Below are 23792 nucleotides of genomic sequence, written 5' to 3' on the forward strand. Positions count from 1 at the left end.
TGTCAATCCAGGGAAGTAATTGATCAAAGATAATAAATTTTAGGGAAAACCTGGTTTTAAAATTATGTGTTTAGAGCCACAAGTGAGTCTGTGACATCATGCCTTGTACGGAGAGGAGCATATGGAATGTTTACAGTGGGACCATCTCCCGGAAGAGCCATGCTGGAGAAGATCCTGGTTCTGGAGCTGAGGATCACAAAGCAGCCAAGCATTTTTCTACTCCAGGAAGGGCAGGGCTTCAGGTGAGGCAGAATTTGGGAGATTGAGTGGCCAAACTGCAGGTGCTGGTGCTCACATCACTGATTTCCCCTCAGTCATTTTAATCCTTCTATTTGTGCCTCTGAAAGGTGGGTTTCCTTAGATTTCCTTGGCATTTACATCCTGTGCATGTGTCTTGTCTGAGAAGCTGTGGCTGCCCCATCCCTGGCAGTGTCCCAGGCCAAGGTGGATGGAGCTTGGAGCAACCTGGGCCAGTGGAAGATGTCCCTGCATGTGACAGGGGGTAGGACAATGCTCTGTAATGTCCCTTCCCACCCAAGCCATTCCAGGATTGAAATGAAGCCAAACTCACGGACTATTTGTGCAGGAAGGATTTTGAAACCAAACTAGTTTAGTTCTGACTTTTCTTGGGTTTAGTGTCCTGAGAACCGGATTACCATAAGAATGTTTGCTACCAAATCAGTGTGACCTTCTTTCCACAGGCTGACAGGATCTCATGTTGCACCAGGGGAGGGTCAGGTTGGATATTAGGAAGAATTTCTTCATGGAAGGGGTTTTTAAAGCATTGCAATGGACTGGCCAGAGCAGTGGTGCAATCATACACCCATGGACTATGCTGAATTGGAAGGGACCTATCAAGGTCATCAAGTCCAGCTCCTGGCCCTGCACAGACATCCCAACAATCCAACCCTGCTCCTGAGAGCCTTGTCCAAGTGCTCCTGGACCTCAGTCCCAGTCCCTGGAAGGATTTAGCAACTGTGTAGATGTGGCACTTGGGGACACGGGTTAGCAGTGGGCTTGGCAGCACTGAGGTCTCTCGGTGGCCTTAGTGGGCTTGTCCAACCAAAACAATTCCCTGCTTTTACAATTCTTTCATTCCACACTTCCATGGTTCCATGCCCTCCACCAGGAGTGTGTGGCAGGAAGGTGGACGAGGCGATGGTGGCCGTGTCCTCTCGGTGTCACCGCGGGGCAGAGCACGGCTGCAGTGCCGGTGTGCGGATCCTCCGAGCCGGGGCTGCGAGTGTGCCGGGGCTACCGGGGGTACCGAGTGTGCCGGGGGTACCGGGGGCACCGAGTGTGCCGGGGGTGCCAGGGCTCCACTATGCGGGGGTGCTGGGGGTACCGGGTGTGCGGAGATCCCAGCGGTGCCGGGGGTATCAGGGGTACCAGGTGTGCTGGGGGTACCTGGGGTCCCGGTGGTGCTGGGGGTCCTGGCGGTGCCAGTGGTGCCAGGAGTACCGGGTGTTCAGGGGTACCGGGGGCACCGGGTGTGCCGGCAATGCCGGGGGTACCGAGTATGCGGGAGTCCCGGGTGTGCGAGGGTCCCGGTTTTGGTACCGGGGGTCCTGGCTGTGCAGGGTCCCGGGTGTGCAGGATCCCGGTTGTGCAGGGTCCCGGCTGTGCAGGGTGTGCATGGTGCCGGTTGCGGTACCGGGGGTCCCGGCTGTGCAGGGTCCCGGCTGTGCAGGGTGTGCAGGGTCCCGGTTGCGGTACCGGGGGTCCCGGCTGTGCAGGGTGTGCAGGGTCCCGGTTGCGGTACCGGGGGTCCCGGCTGTGCAGGGTCCCGGCTGTGCAGGGTGTGCAGGGTCCCGGTTGCGGTACCGGGGGTCCCGGCTGTGCAGGGTGTGCAGGGTCCCGGTTGCGGTACCGGGGGTCCCGGCTGTGCAGGGTGTGCAGGGTCCCGGCGGTGCCGGCGGGCCCGGGCGGGCGGCGGCGGGCGCGGCCCCCTCACGGCGTTGCCATGGCGGCCGCGCTGCGCTCCGCGGGGGCGGGCGGGGGCGGGCGCGGGGCGGGGCGGCCCCTTCAGCACCAGCGCGGCCGCGGACAGCGGCGGCCCCGGCACGGCGCGGGGCGGCGGCACCGGGAGCGTCCGCGCACCGCACCGGGAGCGTCCGCACACCGCACCGAGCATCCCGCACACCGCACCGGGAGCGTCCCGCACACCGCACCGGGAGCGTCTGCACACCGCACGGACAGTGTCCCCGCACGGTCAGTGAGTGTCCCCGCAGCCGCACGGAGCGTGTCCCCCACGCCGCTCGGGAGCTGAGTGTCCCCGCCGCCGCTCGGTGTCCCCGCATGGGCAGTGAGTGTCCCCCCATGGGCAGTGGTGTCGAGTGTCCCCCATGGGCACCGGTGTCCCCGCATGGGCAGTGGTGTCCCCGAATGAGCAGTGAGTGTCCCCCCATGGGCAGCGGTGTCCCCGCATGGGCAGTGGTGTCCCCGAATGAGCAGTGAGTGTCCCCCCATGGGCAGCGGTGTCCCCGCATGGGCAGTGGTGTCCCCGAATGAGCAGTGAGTGTCCCCCCATGGGCAGCGGTGTCCCCGCATGGGCAGTGGTGTCCCCGCATGGGCAGCGGTGTCCCCGCATGGACAGTGGTGTCCCCGCATGGGCAGTGAGTGTCCCCGCATGGGCAGCGGTGTCCCTGCAGAGCAGTGGTGTCCCCGAATGGACAGTGAGTGTCCCCCCATGGGCAGCGGTGTCCCCGCATGGTCAGCGGTGTCCCCGCATGGGCAGTGGTGTCCCTGAATGAGCAGCAGTGTCCCCCATGGGCAGCGCTGTCCCCGCAGGGCCGGCCGGTGCCCGCGGGCTGGGGCCGGGCGGGGCCGTTGCAGGAGCGGTTGGGCTCGGTTAAAAAACTTGGAGAAAGCCGGAGCGCTCGGCTCGGCTCGGGCCTTTCCTTGTCTCTCCGTAAGGCGTTTTCCTTGGAAACTTTGGGGGTGAACTTGTGAGAAGGGCGGTTTGGGGGCCGTGTGTGTGTCTGGCTGCACGTGAGCTCCGTCTCACTACGGGCGTTCCTGTGCACGAATCCCAAAGAGCTGCCCGGCTTTGGGCAAGCCCTGCCTCGCCGCATCCGTAGTAGCGGTAGTAGGAGCGTGGCATTCCTTACTCGCTGTTGGAAGCTCTGTCATCCCGCTTAGAGGATGACAGCCCTGGTAGCGGAGGCCTTTTCTGTGTATTCTGCAAGGACCATCGGTGTTTTGGGGGAGGTCACAGCCTGGAGGTGACAGTGACAGTGAAGTGACAGTGACAGCACGCTGCGGTTCTGTGCCCTAAACTATTCGGAAGTGCCTGCATGCAAAGCAAAACTGCTTTCCAGCAACTCGGGGCTGGAATTCTGTGTCATCCCAGCCAGGAATCGCTCTCATGTGCTCCCTGCCTTCTGCCACAGGCATCTCTGATACATCTTTAAGCCGCTGCCAATCCGTAATAGCATTAATTGTTCCCTCGGAAAGAGGAGGGTGGGCTCTGCAGGCTCACGCGTTGTGTTCCGTGTGCTGCCTTAGGAGTAACAGCCTGCTCGTGGCTCCCATGAAAAGCAGCCAGGTGGGAATGAATGGGGATGTGCCGAATTCTCCGCTAAAGGCCGAGGGATGAATAATAAATGACAGTGACTCCAGAGCAGGCACTCTCCCACGCTTCGTGCTCCTGACTTCTCCTAAAGCTCCAGAGGCAGATGTGATGTGTCTGTCCCATTCAAAAATGTTAAAACCAATCCCTGTGCCCTTTCCTCCTCCATGTGCTGTGCCTGCAGCATCCAGGACTCGGGAACACGGGCTGGATGTGTGCAGGGGGAACAGCTATCTGCATTATACCTTCTGTTCCATATGTGTTATCCCTCTGGCATTCCCACAGCTTAGTTCAAAGGGAGCACCAATAATTCCTTTAATTTGCAGTGCTGCAGACCTTTGACCTCGGGGCAGTGCTGCCTGCACACTCTCCTTGCCCAGTTGTGCATCCCAGGCATAACTTTACAGTAAATTTAGTTTTGTTGCCTCATTAGGCACCAGACACACAGGGCTGTGTAAGGACTGTGTGCTCTGCAATGATTCAGCTGCCACACAGTGACATTTTGACCCCTGTGAGCAAAAGCCTGACCCTAAATTCCTGCCCTGTGCAAATCAGGGGCTTGAGCTCCTGCTCAAGCTCAGGACTAACTGCTGACACAGTAGAGTCCCATAATTTGTGAATCGACCATAAATCAGGGAGACAGAAGTAGACCAAGTTCCTTGAAAGAACACAAAGAGACTGAGTTATTTTGGAGAGTCAATTAAGCAGCATTTAGGCTGGCAGTGGAAATTAATTCATTAATTAACAGCGCTTGAAGGAATTAAATTCTACCCATGTTTCAAAAAACTCCTAATCCAGAGTGGTTTCATGGTTCTGGGCTCTGATGATCAGACTGCAGGAGGGGTTTGGGCTGTGCCACTCGTGCTTGGCCACAGCAGGGGGGGAACCTTGGTACCTTTTGCTCTGCTTTGCCTCTCATTCGTGTTGAGAAGCCCTTGGTGGGTCATGCTGAGGTTGCTGACAGTGTTTGTTGAGTTCTCTGCATATGGGAATAGACTTTTTTATGGATTTAACACAGTTATGTCTCCCATGCCATGTATCTCTTATGTGTCTGTGTTTAACCCATTGGTTTTAATAGATGAAAGTCAATGAACAGTTAGAGGATTTGGAGCAAATTCCAAGTCAGATTTCACCATCCAAGGATTGGTAACATAGAGTGAGGGATGGTCCATGGAGAGTGGAAGTGAACTCAGGGTTTATTTTACAGAACTGAGATGCTCAGCCATGAGCAGACCAGGCCAATTCTGTTCCCATTTACACCAGAGCAATTCCTGCTGAATGGAATTGTTATTCAGTCAATTCCTTTATCAGGAACTACAGTGGTGGGATGGAAAGTACTAATTTCAAACTGAAATATGGGGAGATTTTGCTTCAGTGCAAGGAAGGAATTGTTCCCTGTGAGGGTGGGAAGGGCTGGCACAGGATGCCCACAGCAGCTGTGGCTGCCCCTGGATCCCTGGAAGTGTTCCAGGCCAGGTTGGATGGGGTTTGGAGCACCCTGGGGTAGTGGAAGGTGTCCCTGCCCATGGCAGGGGTGGAACTGGATGGGATTAAAGGTCCCTTCCAACCCAAACCATTCCATGGTTCTCTGAATTTATGCCATTTGGATTAAAACATTTAAAAAATATAAATATTTTGCAAATTGCAGTCTGGCTTTTTGCCTTTGCCACCATGATCTTCATGCAAAAATAATTATTCAAAGCATCAGCAGAGAATGTAAGATACCCCAGGGAATCAGCAATGTGCCATTGTCTGTGGCCCTGCTGAGTTAGTGTGGTACAGCAAGGGAGAGCCCAGCTGCAAAACTTGGGCATAATACTGAGCATGATTCCTTCATGGTGCAGAATTATTCACAGGTAAACCATCATTTCAGTTCTTTTCTGGAAAAAAAAAGTTGTTTTAGAAGCTCTAAAAGCTGTTTGTTTCAGTGTGTCTCACCAAAAGGAGAGTTTTCCTCCAGGAAATGCCACAAACGGGCACAGCAGATGTGGATTTATGTCCACATCAGCTGATTTTCTTCTCCATTACCCTTTCTGCTGGAGCTTTGCTTATCCAGCAGGTCCTGTTGCCCTGACATCCGATGTCAGGTTGGATGTTTTTGCACATTTGGTGAAAGCTTGACTCAGACTTTCTCCCCAACTTGGTGTCGTCAGGTGCATGATGGTCATTATGAATTATTGATAGTGATGGAAAAGTCACGAATGCACAGCTGTGCTGCAGGGCCTGGGCCTTTTCCTTGGCTTTAATCATCACTTTATCTCCTCTCTGCCTTTTAGTAATAATGTCAACAGAGATTTCGTGCTGCCTTCACCCTGAGAGAGGAGCAGTTCCCTGCTCTGCTGCTGCAGCCAGAATCCTTTTTCCTGTTTGACCAGAGTTCTGCAGATTTTTCAACTGCAAACTCTAGAAAACATTCCACTTATCAAAAAACTATTTTCTATGGGAGCCTTGGCTGTTACTGATTCAAAATTAAACATAAACTCCTGTGCAGCAAATAGTTTGAGGGTAATGAATAATTCATTTCTTTTTCCCCACTTTTACAGTGTAACTCGTAAAATTGGGAAAATGGCATTAAAATGAAATCCCATGGCTGTGTTTGGTATTCAGAGAGCAACTTTCTAATATAAGTATGGAAATTAATTCATAAAAATATGAATTCTATATGAACATTGTAAACACAAATAGCAACATAATTAAATAGTGGAAGACACAGTAATTTTTGAGCAGCCTGTGAGACACAGTCCAGTGGAGGTGCCAGCCCAGCCTGCTCCAGCATACAGAAATTTTCCCAATGCAATTTAAACTCCCCCCTTGCTGTAACAATTGGGAAGAGCTTCACAAATCAACTGGGAGCTTGGGTCTGGAGCTCACAACCTCTGCCCTGAGATGAAAATACTGCTGGAGTGGAACAGAATAATTGTTCAACAGAAACAAACCTGTGCAAAGCAGAGCAGGGCTGGTGCTGAGATGCCTTCAGGGTGCATTTCTTTCATCTTTTGGGCTCTTCCCAAGGAAAATTCCAAAAAATTCCAAATCCATTCTGGATCCCCACGCTGCATTGACTGAAGGAACTAAATGCAGCTTCCAGCAAGGGGTTCTGGGGTGTAATCAGGCAAAAATGAGAAATCCATTCAGTGGATGTGGTTGTGTTGGAACCTTCTCAAAACAGACAGAAATGTGATCCTGGAGGATCCCCTCGTGGTTTAGTGACCACAGCAGTTCTTGGGGATATTTGGTGGTTGTCCTTTGGTGTAGATGAGGAGAGGATGGTTCTGGAGAGTTCCTGAGGAGAGCCTTGACTCTGTAATGCCCTTTTCACCCTGAAAGCAGCCCAGCTTTAGGGCTGCAGTGGCACATGGCATCGCTCATCCCTCTCCCTCTGGCATTTGAAGAGCAGAGCTGATTATGAAGATAGTTAATAGATGGAAAAGAAGGATTGTTTCAATTTTTACCTTGCCTGCTTTTGCTGCAGTTTAGTCATAATAATGAGAGTTTTTGATAAGTGAGCTTTGGATTGAGTCACTGGGATCTCGAGTGAGTAAATAGATTTTGGGATTAGTCTGAGGAGCTGAGCAGGGCAGTCAGGGGAAGCTGCAGCACAGACAGGGAGGAGGAATCTCTGGGACCCTTGGCTCTTGTTCCTGCCAGTTCAGGGGGCATTGCCTGGAAATGCCCTGGGAGAGCTCAGGAGGTGTCTGAGCAACCTCCACATCCACCAAAGGTCCACTGGAAGGCTTGAGGGTTGATATTCCTCAGGCTGGGAGCTGGGAGTGGGGACAGCAAGGGAATGAGCAGCTGGGAAATTGTGACAGAGGAAAATCCAGAGCACAGAGCCCCACATCCTCCCCCAGACCCTGCTGGATGTCAGGATAGCCCCGAGCTCCTTAGGCAGGGAGACACCAGGGGGAAAGGCTCTGTTGGTGCATGTTGTCACAATTCACATCCTGAATTCAGGAATGGGAAATACTCTCTTTAAAACACGGGGTAATTTTTGACATCATCATTTTTATTTTTGTTTTTCCTTCAGCTGAAAAAATCCTGGGAACCCTGAGTGTAGAGTAAGGAAATGATGCTTTTTCCTGTGGTAACTGGGCCAATAAAAGGCAGCTGTTGGGAATGATGTCCCAGTAGGCAAAGCAGCTCATCAATCTCAGCTGCTGCTTCTATGAACATATTATATAATAATGCTTCTTCTTCTACAAAAAAAAAAAAAATCCTATAAAGGTCTCTATCTTCTTCCCCTAAATATCACCAGGGGAAACCATAAATTCTGCTCCAGTGTTAATCTGTTCTATCACAGTGATATATCCATTAATGGATATCATATATCCATTAAACCTTCCATCCCTGCACAGAAAGAAATAACAATATTTCAGTGTTAAAAAGAAGTTTGTATTTTTTTTTTTTTGCCAAGTGACTGATTTGTCTGACTTTTCCAGACTCCACATGCTGAGAGCCTTTATCTTAGCAGCCCAGAACTCTTCCCTTTGCCATCAAGGCCTCACTGGCTGCTCAGTGCCAGGCTCAGAGCAGAGCTCAGCTTTTGCCAGGCTTAACCCTTTATTCCAGCTGCCACCTGAGCCGTCAGTGCACAGATTTGGGAGCAGGTCAGGAGCATGCATGCAGCTAATTAGTGGCCCATCAGGAGCTGGAAAGCAAATGAAAGCTGCAGACAGGCCCTGGCACAACAGACAGGTCCTCACAGGGTGAGCAAAACAAGTGCTGTGCTTCTGGCAGCACTGAAATGGCATTTTCAGGGATAAAAATCTGCCTGCTGTAGCAGGGAGGAAAAATCCATTATCTTCCTAATAAAGGAATAACACAGTCCCTACCTCCTTGGGCTTTAATTTCAGCTTTTCCTGCAGATTATGCAGATATTTACACTTAAATCATACTTCAAATATTATCTTTACTAAGAACCATTTATAATTTGAGCATAAAAGCTGAAATTGTGGAACACAACCCAGCAAGGAGTAAATTCCTGCAAATATCAAACCGTACATCCCCTGCTTGGGATGGTCAGGGAACTTGAGTGGGTGCTGTGAGCATTGCAGGATGAGGTGCTGCAATGGGAGATCTTGCAAGGAAAGCCTGAGAATGCTGTCAGCACATGTTTGAAATGAGAAACAAATATCAGGGAGTGCCTTGATGATAGCAGGTGAATATTTACAGAATTATTTCATTCCAGTGCAGCCAGTCCATGAACATGGAAATTCCAGCAACAGGATCCAGGGCTTACTGTAAATGAACCAACAACCTCATGTGCCAGGAAACAAGACCTTCCTGTCAGCTGCACACTCTGATAGAAACAGTCTAAAGCCACTACACAATTCATAATACTTCATTCTGCTGAATTATTATTCATTCTAAATTCTTTATGATTCTACTACATCCCTGCTAATTTGCATGTCTATTATTAATATTAAATTCCCACTCAAAATCCCCTAGGGGAAATGGCAAGTTTTTTAATATCCTTGCAGAGGATTAAACATGACCTGAAACCTAGAGTCTTTATAAACCCTTTGGTGCTTTTTCCACTATTTTCACCTTACCATTCCCAACTTGAAAGTCTCTTATTATACCTGCAGGACTGCCAGGCTGTCTATGCATCATTCATTAAGTCCAGCAGGTAACTGGTGGTTAACATTGATCTCCAAATGAATGTGATTGTTTGTTGGGCTTTATTTCCTGCAGCTTTCCTGGGGAGCTTCGTGTTTCTGTCAGCGACAAGATGACAATTCATATTTCTACCAAATGATCCAGTGACTCATCCTATTAACTCTGCTGGAATACATGCTTCCAGTCGTCCTGCCACGGTGAGTCCATGGGATTTTGCATCCTTGCTGAGAATATTATTCAGGATTTAGTCCATAAGTATGTGTTTGGTAGTACAAATAAGCTTTTCCTAAAGCAGGAACTTCCCAAGGATGACCCCAGCCCCAAACAGACCAAATGTTGCATATGGCAGCTAGTTTTTAAAAGTTATTGAAATATCTTGGAGCAGTTGAGGTACTGCTGGCCTCATGTTTTTTAAAAGGTTTTGTTGGTTTGGACTGGAGGCCCAATGAGAAGGGGCTTTGTGTTGTGGGAACTGATATCAAGTCATAATAAATTGGCCCTTGCAAGTGTTGCCCCGTGAGGGGATCCCCATCTGGCTATGAATGAGTCATGATGGAAAAATGGGACATCCAAAAAACCCCAAATACCCAGCATGACAGAATATGGATTATGATTTCATACTGGGTGCCCAAATTAAACTCCTCATTTTGTGCCTCCTGAGAGCTCCCAGCTCACTGAGCCAATATCCTGGAACAATCCAGTAGAAGCAGAATCCCAGGATGGGATGAGCAGTATCCCAGGATGGTTTGGGTTGGAAAGGACTTTAAATCCTGCCATGACAGGGACACCTTCCACTATCCCAGGCTGCTCCAAGCCCTGTCCAACCCAGCCTTGGACACTTCAGGGATCACAGCTTCTCTGTGCCTGGAGCTCCTCACCCTAAAAGGAAAGAATTTCTTCCCAATATCCCATCTAAAAGCCATTATCCACGTTCCTTGGGTTGGGTGGAAAAAGTAGGACCCATTTTTGTGGATCAAGTCTCGTCCTGTGCTCCCTTTCTGTGCCCTTGAAGGTGCCATTCTGTGGCCCAGCCCAAACCCACAGCTTTGCAGTGCATTTTGCCCACCTTGCAGCCTTATCTGCCAGGGGAGAGCTGAGCTATCATTTGTTATCCCAGGGAAACTCGATGGTAACTGGACTGAAAACTGATGGCAATTCATGCGTTATCTCTTGATAAAAGGATAAATAAACACTGCCTTCACTGCCTGCATTAGCATTAATGGAAGGAAAAACTCATGGAAAACACTGTCAAACCAGTTTAAATATGTCTCCATTTAGGCTCCCCAGATGCTTTACTGCTTCTCCTTGTCTCATCTGGGTTTAAATTACGACTGGAAGTCCTTCCACGTTTGACATTCCTGCCTTTGGAGCTTATGCCAGCTGCAGTCCTGAAGTAAGTGAGCAAAATACTTCCAAATGTCCAGCTTAATAGAGAAATGGATCTTTGAATGAAAATAAAGCTTTAGCAGGAGATCATGGAAATTGCTGGTGGTGTATATAATGTGTGAGCAGGACAGCCAGTGCAGAGATGAGAGGAGTGGCAGAGTTTCTGTGGGTTTTCTGAAGTGATCCCCCAAAACAAGGCCACCACAGCAGCTCCCAAGACATTTTGCTACATCTCTTTTTTAGCCTCTTCTGCCAGGGAACAAAGGACAGGATGAGGAGAAACAGCCTCAAGCCATGGCAGGGGAGGTGGAGGTTGGACAGCAGCAGGAATTTCTCCATGGAAAGGGTGGCCAGGGTTTGGAAGGGGCTGCCCAGGGAGGTTTGGATTCCCCATCCCTGGAGGTGTCCAAGGTGGCACTCAGTGCTCTGGGCTGGGGACAAGGTGGGGTCAGGCACTGGTTGGACTCAATGGTCCTGGAGGGCTTTTCCAACCTCAATGATTCTGGAATTCTGTGATCTGCACAACCAAATTCAAGTGCAAAGTAAAAAGATTTGGAACATTTAAGTATCCCCAACCTTCATTGTAAACAGAAAAACATGGGAGGAGATAGAAGTAAAGGGAAGAGGATGGAGCTGCCAAGCTGCACAAAAACTATTTCAGCTGTATCCTGCCTGAAAATGCCAGCACATGGCAAAGCCTTTGAAAACACACTGAATCAACATTGTGGAATATATAAAAAGAGAATCTAAACAGTTTATCAGTAAAATATGAGCTAAATTTGATGAGACTGTTCTCTAGACTGCAAGTATCTGTTTCTATGAAAGTTGTGGGGAACATGAAAGCTGTCATTAGCATGGCAGATTTGCTTCATTCAGATGTAAAGCCAGATCTGCTTGGATTTTTTTTTGATGAAGCTCATGCACAGTGGAGTGCTAAGAGGTGGTTAATGAAACATTTTAGCATCATTGTAAGCCCAAACTCAGAGTGGCTTGCTTCAAAAAGAAAATTAGAGCCTCTAATTTCAATGGGAAAATAAATGATAAAATTTAACACTGCTGTGTTTAATGATTCAAGAGTATCCAAATATTTTTCCACATTGTGGCTGCTTTATCAGGGGAAGGTGACCACTCAAGGACAAATTGGAAGTTGAGCCAGGGGATTATTTTTCTCACCTTATAATGAGGATGATATATCACAAAACTTGACTGGGTCTGATCCATCTTATTCTGTGCTTCTCTAGCTGGTGTATATAAAAGAAAACACCCTGAAAACTGCTTCTCCTCATCCTTTTTTGGGGCAGAGATCTTAAATCAGATGGGATTCAGGGTCTATTGCAGTTTATGGTAACATTTTAAATCACATAAACAAAAAAGATTCAGAAATGTCACTAGGAGAGAATCTAAGCAAATTAAAATATCTATGAAGTGTGGAAAAAACACCCTCTTTTGAATTTCATTGCCCTGGTGGTGATGTTTGTGCAGCTTCCATTTAGGACAAGAACACCCTGAGTGTGGAACACAGGAGATGCTTTGGGGTATTTGTGTAGAAGGAATTTCACAAAGGGAATTCTTTGGCAGGGTGCAGCAGGGAAGGCTGAGGGATGGCTGGGATTGGGGGTGAGAGGTGAGATTTATCTGCATCCAGAATGGTGTATCTGCATCCAGAATGGTTTATCTGCACCCAGAATGGTTTATCTGCATCCACAACCCCAGGATGGTTTGGTTGGAAGGACCTTAAACATCATCTGCTTCCAGTTGCACTTCCACTGTCCCAGGCTGCTCCAAACCCCATCCAGCCTGGCCTTGGACACTTCCAGGGATCCAGGGGCACCCACAGCTGCTCTGGAACCTGCCAGAGCCTCAGCACCCTCACAAGGAGGAATTTCTCTCTAATTTAATCTAAACCTCCCCTCTTTTATTTTAAAACCATTCCCCTGTCCTATTACTCTCATCCCATGTAAATTGATCATCCTCCATTGCAAACAGCACCAGTTTCCAAGGAATAAAGTGATTTTCCATCCCCTTTTCCAATTAACCAGCTCAGTGCACTCTCTTGTGCTTGGCTTCATCCAGGTGCTGTGGTCATGTGCAGGGAGTTTCCTTCCTTTCATCCCAGGATCTCTTTTTACACAACACTGACTAATTACAGCCTCAGTGCTGGTGCTGATGTGTTGTAACTGAGGTTAATTACATTAATAATAACTCCTGGCATTAACCTGAGCCCCTGCTTTGAGAAATCAGGTTCCTAATGACTATAAAAGTGCCTGGAAATTGTTTTTGTTGCCAGGCAAGATTGAAGACAAGAACAAGATAAAATCCTCCTAGGAGAGTGCAGGGTTAAAGTATTGGGTTGCAAACTGGTAGCAAATTCGTAAATAATAAAAAAATACTACTGCTACTAATGTTTGTTTAGGCTTAACTGCAAATTCATAATATTTTTGAAAACTGAATTCCTGGGTTTCTTTCCTAGTACATTTTCCTCACTTGTCAGAGTTGAAGTTGTCATTTCAGCACAGTATTCTTTAATATTTATCCTAAAACATTAATGGTAAGACTGAGCTCCCAAAGCCTCCCCAGCTTCTCCAGGAATCACTTCAGAGAAATGACATTTTGAGGGACACCTCTTCAACACAAAAGAGAGATTTACTGACATTACCTTCTCCTTTCAGTTTCAAACCTCAGTATATTGCAATAAATCTGAGATACCTAAAAACATGTAGCAATAAAAGAAGGATTTCTAAGCTTATTTAGGGATACATCCATCTTCTGACTTCCCAAGTGTTTGAAGAGGGTCCCTGTGCTAAAAGAGGATTGAATTTCAGCATTCCCTTCTCTACTCCCCTTTTATTTCACATCACAGCATCAGCCTCAGAAAGGTCAAAGTTTCAATATCAAACAAATGCCATAATAAAAACTACTGCTTAGACAACAATTCTGACAATTTTAAGTTTGCTAGGGGATCATTTGGGCTGATAATTTCATCATAATCTGACATACAAAATGCTGGACCTGAAGATCTTGGAAGATTTTTTCTAACCTTAATTCTGTGATTCTAAGAATGACTCAGGTGACAAATGGCAGCAAAAACATTTGAACAAAACCCTCTCCTTCCAACCTGCCTCCACCCAAGGTTGTCCCACTTTCAGAATTAATAGTAGCTCTCTGAAAAAGCTGTTTTTTAGGATAGACTTGTACTGAGTTATCATAAAGGCTCTGAAGGATGCATAGCTGTAGTTCTAAAGGAATAAACATGGAATTCTAATGAATATTTAGTGGTGAAATCATTAGCATTAGCAGTGCTGTGGAGGGCAATTTCTCTCCTTTTCAGTTCAAATGTTGTGTCCTCTAAATGCCTGCAGGAAAAACATGGATATTTCTGAATATCTTGGAAACATACCTGTTATGGGTGTGGAATTATACACTGACAATGGAGCTACATGTCAATTAAATTCCCAACTTCAGTCCTGCTTTAGCCAACTTTTAAAACATCCCTTCAACCTCAAACATCTGGTTAGTCCCACTCTTTGTCATGAGGCCAGGAAGGTGCTTGGAATTGCATATGCTCCTGATCAGCTTAATAGGAGCTGAAATTCCAGCAGAAGTATGTGAAATAGAGCTCTGCCATATTCCCAAGCCATTTGGCAGCTCACAAGTTACTTGGAATTACTAAAATATTCCAGAATGTGGAATCTGAAGGTGAGGGAAGGGGAATGTGTGACAACGTGCATGTGGAGTCACCACTGGTTAAGAAACAACAGTGGGGACTTTTCAGTAGTGTTGTTACTGAGCATGATTTTATTTTTATTCTTGAGCTTTGGCTGAAAGAATATGTTTGAGCCATCTGGCTGCAGAAACACTCGGGGGTGTTTCGGAAGCAGGTTCTGGGTGCTGGCAGATTCCCAAAGGCTCTTCTTCCACCCAGCTGGTGCCTGTTTAGATCCCACCTGAGTGTCCAATCTCCTTGCTAAATGTGATGCTATGAAGTCAAGATATCATTTTAAACTGAGAAATTCCCAAAGCTGAGCTTTATCCCATGTATTCTGTAGGGGCTTCTTTACAGGCTTTCTTGAGGTCCTTTTTCCACAAGACTGGAAGGGGTTTTCTCACCAGACCTGCAAACCATGACTTGCAGCATTTATACATTAATATAAAACATGGGTTATGGCTTAGAAGGAAATATGTTCCTCAGAAACATTGTGGAAACAGCGTGACAATTATCAGATATCCAGTCCTTAAACCACAAGTGATACTAAAGGATGTGTATGTTTAGATGATCCACAGAGACCAAAGTTCATCCGAAGCATATGGTTGGATAAACAGGGACCAGGTTGCAACATTCCTGGTTTTCACAAAAAACTTCCTGGTCTTTTAGTACTTCTAAATATTCAAGTCACTGAAGATCAAGGGAAACGTCTAGGCAGGACAGAAAGAACAAATTTGTTCATTTTGCTCATTTTAGATCTTCACGCTGAAATTTATTTGGAGTTCCATTAGAACCACCAAGTACTTTGTGTTATTAACCTTTGAGTAGTTTTAAATTGGGTCTATATGTTTTTCTGCATTTACTTTGAGTCATGGGTTATACAATAACATGATGGCTTCTCAGCAGGATTAAAACCTGAGTACATTAAAATTCAATTAAAAGCCTGCGACAAGTGCAGTGATTGACTCAGCCTGTTAACCGGGGTTGTGTCTCTGAAATGAACAGTTCTGTCACTACATGGAGGGAGGAAGTTTGGTATAACCAAGTGAAATGCCCTCTCTGGTATTCCAGGAAGTTCTAACATTTGTCTCTAATTCCTCTCTCTCCCTGTTTAGCCAACTGATACCACAATGACTGAGGACTTGGACCACAGATTCAGTTACCTCACGTGGGATCAGATTAAAATCCTGGATCAGGTTTTAACTGAGGCTATACCTATTCATGGGAGAGGGAATTTTCCAACCCTGGAGGTAAAGCCGAAGGATATAATCCATATGGTAAAGGAGCAGCTCATTGAGAAGCAGATCCATGTCAGGGACATCCGCCTGAACGGTTCCACTGCCAGTCACATCCTGGTGAAGCACAACGGCACCAGCTACAAGGACCTGGACATCATTTTTGGAGTGGAGCTTCCCAGTGAGTTCGAGTTCCAGATCGTTAAGGAAGCAGTTCTCAATTGCCTGTTGGACTTCTTGCCAAAATGTGTTAACAAGCAAAAAATCACGGCTCAGACCATGAAAGATGCCTACGTGCAGAAGATGGTCAAAGTCTCCACCGACCACGACCGCTGGAGCCTCATCTCGCTGTCCAACAACAGCGGCAAGAACGTGGAGCTGAAGTTCGTCAGCTCGCTGCGGCGGCAGTTCGAGTTCAGCGTGGACTCCTTCCAGATCATCCTGGACTCCATCCTGGCCGTCTACAGAGCCTCAGAGCGGGCCCTGACACAGGAGTGTCACCCCACCGTCATCGCCGAGAGCATGTACGGGGACTTCAACCAAGCCATGGACCACCTGAGATACAAACTGATCTCCACGCGGAACCCCGAGGAGATCAGGGGGGGCGGCCTCCTCAAGTACAGCAACCTGCTGGTCCGTGACTTTAAGCCGGCGGACGAGGCTGAAATTAAATCTCTGGAACGTTACATGTGCTCCAGGTTCTTCATTGATTTTCCCGACGTTGCCGAGCAGCAGAGGAAAATCGAGTCCTACCTGCGCAACCACTTCATCGGGGAGGAGAAGAGCAAGTACGACTACCTGATGACGCTGCGTGGGGTGGTGAACAAGAGCACAGTGTGCCTCATGGGGCACGAGCGGCGGCAAACCCTCAACATGATCACAATCCTGGCTTTGAAAGTGCTCGGGGAACAGAACATCATCCCCAACGCGGCCAACGTCACGTGCTACTATCAGCCTGCTCCTTATATCAGTGACAGAAACTTCAGCAACTACTACATTGCTCATGGACAACCCCCTGTGTTCTACCAGCCTTACCCTTTCCACATACAGCTACAGAGCGGGATGGTGTAGGAACGCTCCGACCTCCAAGCACTCACCACTCCTCTCTTTTCAGTTCTCTCCTTAATAAAGGCCTCATTAAAGCGAGTTTTATCAGCACTTTTGAGTTAAGGACATATTTTTGTGCAAGTTGCCAAAGTTGTTTGGTTGATCAATGTCTAACTCACCATTGAGCAGGTGAAATAAGTGAAGCGTCTGTCGTTCGTGAAGTGTTTATACCTTGACGTGTGTTTGGGCTGTATTTTTTTGCAATGAAAAGAGAAGGATATAAATTATTCTAATTTTATAAAAATGAAATGCACTAAGTTCTGGGTTCTAAAGAAAAAAATAATAATTCTTAAGCAAAATGTAAATGGTGTCAATGAAAACCGAAGCCAATGAAATACCTCTCTGTAGAAATGCCTGATGTTAGAAGGGACAGTGCTCTGGGTACGTCAAAGTCAATCATCCCTTGGTTTTATCCATGCAGTTCCAGCAACGTTTATTTGCAGCACCTTTGAAAATACCCATTGATGGGTCATCTCTTGGTGGTGTGAGCTCTGCTGCTCAGAGACTCGGGGTCACTCCCCTCCCCAGAGTCCTGGTTTGTACTGGTGAGAAGGAAATGTCCCCACCAAGAGCAGACTCAGCATTTTGTGTATCCAAAATTTCCACTGATCCCAGTGAAAGATTTGGCTGCTGGAGTCAGGCAGTGTCAGAGCCCAGGATCTGCCTCACAGATAACAAAAGCTGTAAGAGGTACAACTATTCTGGTTAAATTGGTCTTGAAAACTAAGGCAAGAGAATGAGAAAGGAAGTGAAAATTGAGCAGAACGGGCTCACTTTCTATTGTTAATTTGTTATTGATTAGAGCTGCTTTAATGCACAACAAACAGAGTCAGGAAAAAACTCCAAAATCCCAGGACTGCGCTATTTTTAGGTGAATTCAAACAAATTCTTGGCAGTGGCATTTGAAAAACTATTTTTTACTGGTAAAGTCCTGTCTGTGTTTAGATACCTGCACACATCCACCAGTAGCAAACGAGGATTTACGATCAGGAAGCAAAACATGAGTCACATATTTGTGTGTGTGTGTGAGTGTTTACCAAAGATAAGTTTTAAACATGTCACATAAGTGCCTCCCTGTGCCAGTTGCTCCATGAAATGTTGGAAATGGTGCCAGAGAGCTCCTGAATTATGGAAAGGGAAACATGGAAAGGGAAAAACACACCCTGGGGTTGCAGAATTTTTGGTAGCAGCAACGGGCAGAGGGTTTGCTGCAGGATGAGCAGGTTTGGGACAGATGAATCTAAGGTGGTGTCACCAAAACCAAATGTGGGAAAAGGAATATGGAACCAGAAGCAGGAAAAGGAGGTTAGGAAGGGGTGTGGGTGTAAAATGGGAACAGCCAACTGGAAATGCAAGCTGCAGAGTTTCTTACATCGACTTTGTGTGTTGCTGTGTTGTCCCTGTCACTGTTCATCCTCATCTCCTCCTGCTCCAGAGCTGCATTGCATCCATTTACAGCAGCTGTCAGGCTTTGGGAATTTCTTCTACTTGGGCACAAGAGTTTGATTTGTTTTACAGAGAAATGTGGTCCGTAAATGTGCTGTTTTAAATCAAACATTTCTAAATTTTCTAAGGTCTATGGTGTCTGATTGCCAGTGAAATGTAGCTTCCCTTTTCCCCATTTATTCCTGTACATTTGAACAAAAAAATTGTTCAAAGACCATCATTACTAAAGTCAACTTTTTTCTGTAAAATACAGTGCAAAAAACTGATATTTCTGCAACATAAGAAGGGTTTGCAGATGAAGCTGATTCATTTTGTGATGTCTTTCATGAATAGAGTACTGTTACTTTTGCTGATTTTTCAGGTATGTCCAGTTTGGTGTCTGAAAGCACACTTTATTCCACTTCCACTAAGACCTTTCCACTGGTTAAACCATATTTAATAAAACCATCAATTCCAATTGCTCTGTGATCAGCTATGGTGACACCATATCTGCATGAAAGCACTTCTAGGGAATTCATTCATTCAAAACAGAGTGGGACATGGTGGATTCCTTTTATTTCTGTTTTAATTGAACTGTCAGGATGACAAAGGGAACCTTTCCATTTAGTTTGGTGTTTGCCATGTTAAATAGCACTGTGAAATTCTGTAAGAGCCTTACGTGGGTCACGTCCCTGCTACTGCTTGGGATCTGCAGGGATGAGGAGCTGAGAGCTGGACTGGGGAATCTGTGGGAACCAGGCATCCAAATGCCTTAAATTTCAGGAGGAATGGGGCTCCTAATCTCTTTAGATATGTTGGAAACTCTCAGTCCATCTGCACTGACCTGTGACCTTAATGTAGTGTTGCCACATTGATTTATTACTCCTCCACTCCTGGTTTCCATGGTTGCTGGGTGGAAAAATGGGTTGATCTTCCCAAGAACCAGGGAACAGATGAGGCAGGAAGGAGAATTTTCAGCGTGTCTTGCATGGCCAGTGATCCAATACCCAGAAAAATTCTTCACTAAGATGTTCTCTAACCAACAAGTAGAAACATGCATTGGGTAAAGGACTAAAATAATTTTAAAATCAAATATTGTGGAAGCATCAGGAGTGGTGAACTCGCTGTGGATTTGTACAAACCAGCCTGTGCATTTGTACAGAACTTTATTTAAATATATATTGAATTCTGTCACCTCTGTGTTGATCCAGGTTAGGTAGGGAAGGGCTCAGCCAAAGTCCGTGGAGCTGGTGGGAAGAATCCACCTGGCTGCACTGGGCTTTGTACCCCAGGAGAGAGGAAAGACTTAGGGGAGCACCTGCAGGCAAAGGTACAAAGACATCAATATGCAAAAATCTCTCAGGTATAAATAAACCCTTTAAATTTATGGAAAAAGGTCCTATATTTCTTACCTAGAGGTAGTTCAGTTCTGAAGGTTGAGGTTGTGATTTTGTATATGTAGGCATATATATATATGTAATTTATTTAGCCTAACATATATAAAATCTCATGTATCTACACCTACAGGGGCAATTAACAAAACCTGATGGTTTTAATTATTTCCTTCCAAATGTTCTATTGATACCTGGCAGCAGTAATTGACCTGGAGGGGGTTTTTTTGTTTAAGGTCGTAATGACTCTGTAAAGTAATATTAAAAAGGGGATGATGTATTGACTGCTGCTTGCAAAACACTGATAGCAGTGTGTAGGATGAAATATTGGAACCTCTTCTCCAGTTGTTACTGATTTTATCATGTGCAGATCTAAATCTACAAAGAATTGAGAGTTTTCTCAGTGCCAGTCTCCTGAGCTTCATGTTTGCATTATAATTATATCTCGTTGTTTCAATCTGTTCAATGATTATAATGCCTGGAAATTGTAATGCTGATTTTATTTAATCACAAAACTTCTTAGGGTTTACAGCTTAAAGTAATCTAATGTTGTCAGGACCTAAGTGTTCCAGTTTCAAGTGCTTTCCTTAAAAAATGTCCTTTGAATTTTGTGTTTTGTTGTAAAAGGTCTATTTGAAGCAAATACTTTATGGTAGTTCCTTTAAAATGTATTTTGTGAGCTTTATACTCAACACGTTACAGAGGTTTTTGCAATGGATAAAAGAAATGCAAATTGTCCTCAGCGGAGGTGTGGCCTCTCCGTGTGTCACCTGGAGCCTGAGGATCTGGGAGGGATTTGGGAGGTGTTAGAGGAGTTACAGAGATAAATTGGGAATAAATTTGGAGTTATAAAGGTGTGGATTCAAGATGAGCTTCAGAAATACCTGGAGAAAGGAGGGCAGCGAGTTCAGTTTTGGTTTGATCCTTTTTCTATTAAATAATCACATGGAAGGGTGTTCAGGACAAAGCTGTTGCAGATGAAATATTCCTCTTAATGTGCCATCTGAAGCTGTGGAAAAAAAATATTGTAATGCTACAAATGTGTAAGAATCCCACCAATTTGTAGGTCATTAGTCCACGGTGTTGACTGGTGCCTTTGGGTATTTGGGGGGTGATCATTAAAAGAACATTTTATTTAACCTCTGGTTTCCTGTAATCCCTTGATTCCTCCAGCTGGAGCAGGCAGGTTTCTCCAGACTGGAGTGTGGTAACTGCAAGAGAGATGAAAATTTGGTTAATTAAAGTTCCTCAGGTGGATAAAGCAGAGGCTCAGATTCAGCCTGGCAGACCCACAGGGAAGGTTCCAGAAGGGTTCCTGTTCCCATCCCTTGGAATGTGCTCCTTGTCACCAGGCTCGTGTCAAACACTCACATCTGAAGTGCCTACATCTCTATATTTACATAATAAAACCCTCACTGTCTGTTGGTCAATAAAATTAATACTTCAATGGCAAAGGGTTGGGCTTTACATGTGCACATCCCCATAAACCTGATCCCATCTTTATCCAGGATTTCTGGTGATGTTGGGCCAAGGTGGGAGAAACTCCCACAAACTTGTGGGGTTTTATCTGGGCAACAGAACCACACTCATCACAGTTCCATTTCTGGCTGTTGACTTGGATTGTCTGGGTTTTGGGGAGTGGGTTTTGGATTTTTTAGGGTTTTTTTTGTTTGTTTGTTTTTTGTTTCATGGGCTGGGTTTTTCACTACTGCTCATTAATTTGGAGTTTTTAAAGAGGACAAGACAATATTTCTCTTTCTCTGGGGGAGGTGCCACAGCTGTTAAATCCCATGGGCTCTCAGAGTCTTACAGGAGAGGGGCAGAGGAATATTCCAGAGGTTTTGACCCCATGTGAGAGCTTGGAAATTCCCAGTTGGCTCAAAATGACCCTCAGAGTTTTCCTTGGCTCTGCTCAGCTCCTTCTTGGGCACCAGAGCTCTGGGTTTGGGAGGGCAGTGAGACCCCTGCACTCCAGAAAAACCTTTTTTCATCAATTTTATCCAACATTGCTCAAAACAGGGTTTTCTCAGCTCTTTTTCACTGTGCAATGGGTAAATTTTTGCAAAAGCCCTCCCATTACCTTAACCAGCAAACACCATTCAATAATAATTTCATTTCCTGACTGTTTTTTTTAATACAGCTGGATTTTTAAGAGTTTGCCTCAATAACATTGGAAGTGGGGAAGTGAGAAGGCAGCACATATAGGGGAGTTTCCCTTCCTTAAATATTCACCAGATGCTTTCCTGAGGATTTCAAAATCTGAGGAAATACATGAAGCTGAGAGAGCTACGTTGTGTTCTAGTCCCTGCCACCCCCATTTTTTCTGCTCCATCAATCCCCATCATTAAATACTATTTCATAAGCAAGCGATTTTCTTCTTCCCAGCTGCCTCCACATTCAGCTCCATTTCATCCTGAGCCACTGCAGAACCTGTGCCTCGGAAATCACAATTAGTTACCATGGAAAGCAATTCAAGACCGTAATAAATACACTCAAAGGCTGCTCACTCTGCCTAGGATTCCAAAATAAAAGTAAAAATAAGTCCTCTGGAGAACTGGATGCAGATCATGATGTTTATGGGCAGTGTGTGCTGGTACATCCCCAGGTTAATGTCATTTATTTCATTTTCATGTCTGGCTGCATGGGAACAGCAAAGCCCTCCACGATGCAGCCCCACTCCCTCCCAAGCCCACGCTCTGACAGGAACCCCTTCCCTCCATCCTCTATTTCATTTTCCTACAAATATTCCCATCCTGTTGTTGATAGGAGTTTGTTCACACTCCTACTGGGATAGACAGGGGCAGGATGCTGCCCATTTATTCTGGATTTCTGCACACACAAATCCAGCAGCGTTTCCACATCCCAGGGCTGGCTTTGCCCTCCCATTTTCCCCGTGGAGCAGCAGGAGGATGGCAATTCCCAGCTCGAGGTGATGTGACCTGCAGGGCTCTCACCATTCATGCCAACAATTCTTTCCTCCAGCGTTTTCTCAGCTCCTGACATTTTCCAGACAATGGGCTGGAATTGCAGCTCGTGGTTCTGTCTCAAGGAACAAATCCCTTTATATTGTCCTGACTGCTTATCCCTGGCTGTTCATAGGAAGGGCATTGCCCAAGCAAGGATCTGGATTCACCCCCAGATCAGGAGAAAGAGCTGAGACCTTCCCATGGTAAAGTACCCACAACTCATCACACTTCCTTAAAATTGATTAAACCTGAAATTCCACCCCAAACACTCAGTTGCAGAACATTAGGATCATTTAGGTTGGGAAAGACATTGAAATGCTGTGTCCAGTGAATGATTTTTCTGGACTCTTACTGCAGGAAAACAAAGTGCCACAAGTGTTTTCCATCCAAGGTGTGATCCAGGCGTGTTGCTGTGCTTCTTAAATTGAGACACAGCCCTGGGTACATTTAGGTGCTTTCCTGAACTGAAATGGGATTTTTTCCCCATGGTTTCTAAGTCAGGTCATAACAAGAAACCAGGTTCTAGGACAAAAACTGAGGGAGATCTCTGGGAGAGAGTGGTTTAGGTAAAACCCATCTGTGCCTCTGTGCATGTACAGAACCAGGGGTGCTCAACGCCAGTGGGAAGCCAAGGAAGAAAATCCCAGCCTGGAGCTGCTCCCTTGGGCCAGGCTAGGCTGGGTGATCTCAGCTTTGCCAGTCTGGGAGGCAGGATGGACCTTTGGCCACCCCCATGTCCTGCCTGGTGGCCACAGAGGATCCTGGGGACTGTGGCTCTATGGAAACACCACTGGTCATTTCTGGCACTCCAGTCACCCTGGAAACAAAGCAGCTGCTCCCAGACGTGACTTTTACCACAGCTAATTATCTCATTAGTGTCAGGGCCACTGAGCCAGGGCCACAGCCCTTCCCTGGGCTGGCACTGCCGATGTTCCCATGGGAATGACTGAGCCCCACGCCTCGGAGGGTGACCGAGGTGTGACAGGACCAGGGTGAAGTGTCACAGCTTTCCACCACTCCTCCCAGGGCAGGTTTGGTGCCTAAAAGAGACTGTTTGGAGAGCAAGGAGCTGCTGATGAATTCAGTCTGATTTATTTCTGGTGCCATCCCCTTGTGTGGGACTTCAGCAGCTCCCACCTCAGGATCCACTGAAGCAAAAGAATTCATTCAGTAAAAGATAATTACAAAACAAAACAAAAAAAAAAAGAAAAAAGAGCAAAGTGAAAGCTTTCCTCCCTTTTTCCTAGGGCTTCCTGATCAGCCCCAGCAATGCTGATCAGCACTTTAAGGTTTCAGAATGACTCAGAGGAGATTTTGGTGGGTGTCCAAACCATTCATTGCCTGGCACAAGCCACTGGTTCCATGGGGAATGTGACCATGTCCAGCCAG

At 46.4% G+C, this 23792-nt stretch overlaps 1 protein-coding gene across 1 annotated transcript; it reads left to right on the forward strand.

The window, feature by feature from the left end:
• The first annotated feature begins 2145 nt into the window (after positions 1-2145).
• TENT5D (terminal nucleotidyltransferase 5D) lies at positions 2146-20576 on the forward strand. Its single transcript, XM_033072693.1, has 4 exons — positions 2146-2211; positions 9266-9387; positions 10469-10583; positions 15395-20576. Exon 4 carries the CDS (start codon positions 15410-15412, stop codon positions 16583-16585), a length of 1176 nt encoding a protein of 391 aa, XP_032928584.1. The 5' UTR covers positions 2146-2211; positions 9266-9387; positions 10469-10583; positions 15395-15409; the 3' UTR covers positions 16586-20576.
• The last annotated feature ends 3216 nt before the right edge of the window (positions 20577-23792 follow it).

This window comes from Catharus ustulatus, chromosome 14 (genome assembly GCF_009819885.2).
Source record: "Catharus ustulatus isolate bCatUst1 chromosome 14, bCatUst1.pri.v2, whole genome shotgun sequence".
In the NCBI taxonomy this organism is placed as follows: Eukaryota; Metazoa; Chordata; class Aves; order Passeriformes; family Turdidae; genus Catharus; species Catharus ustulatus.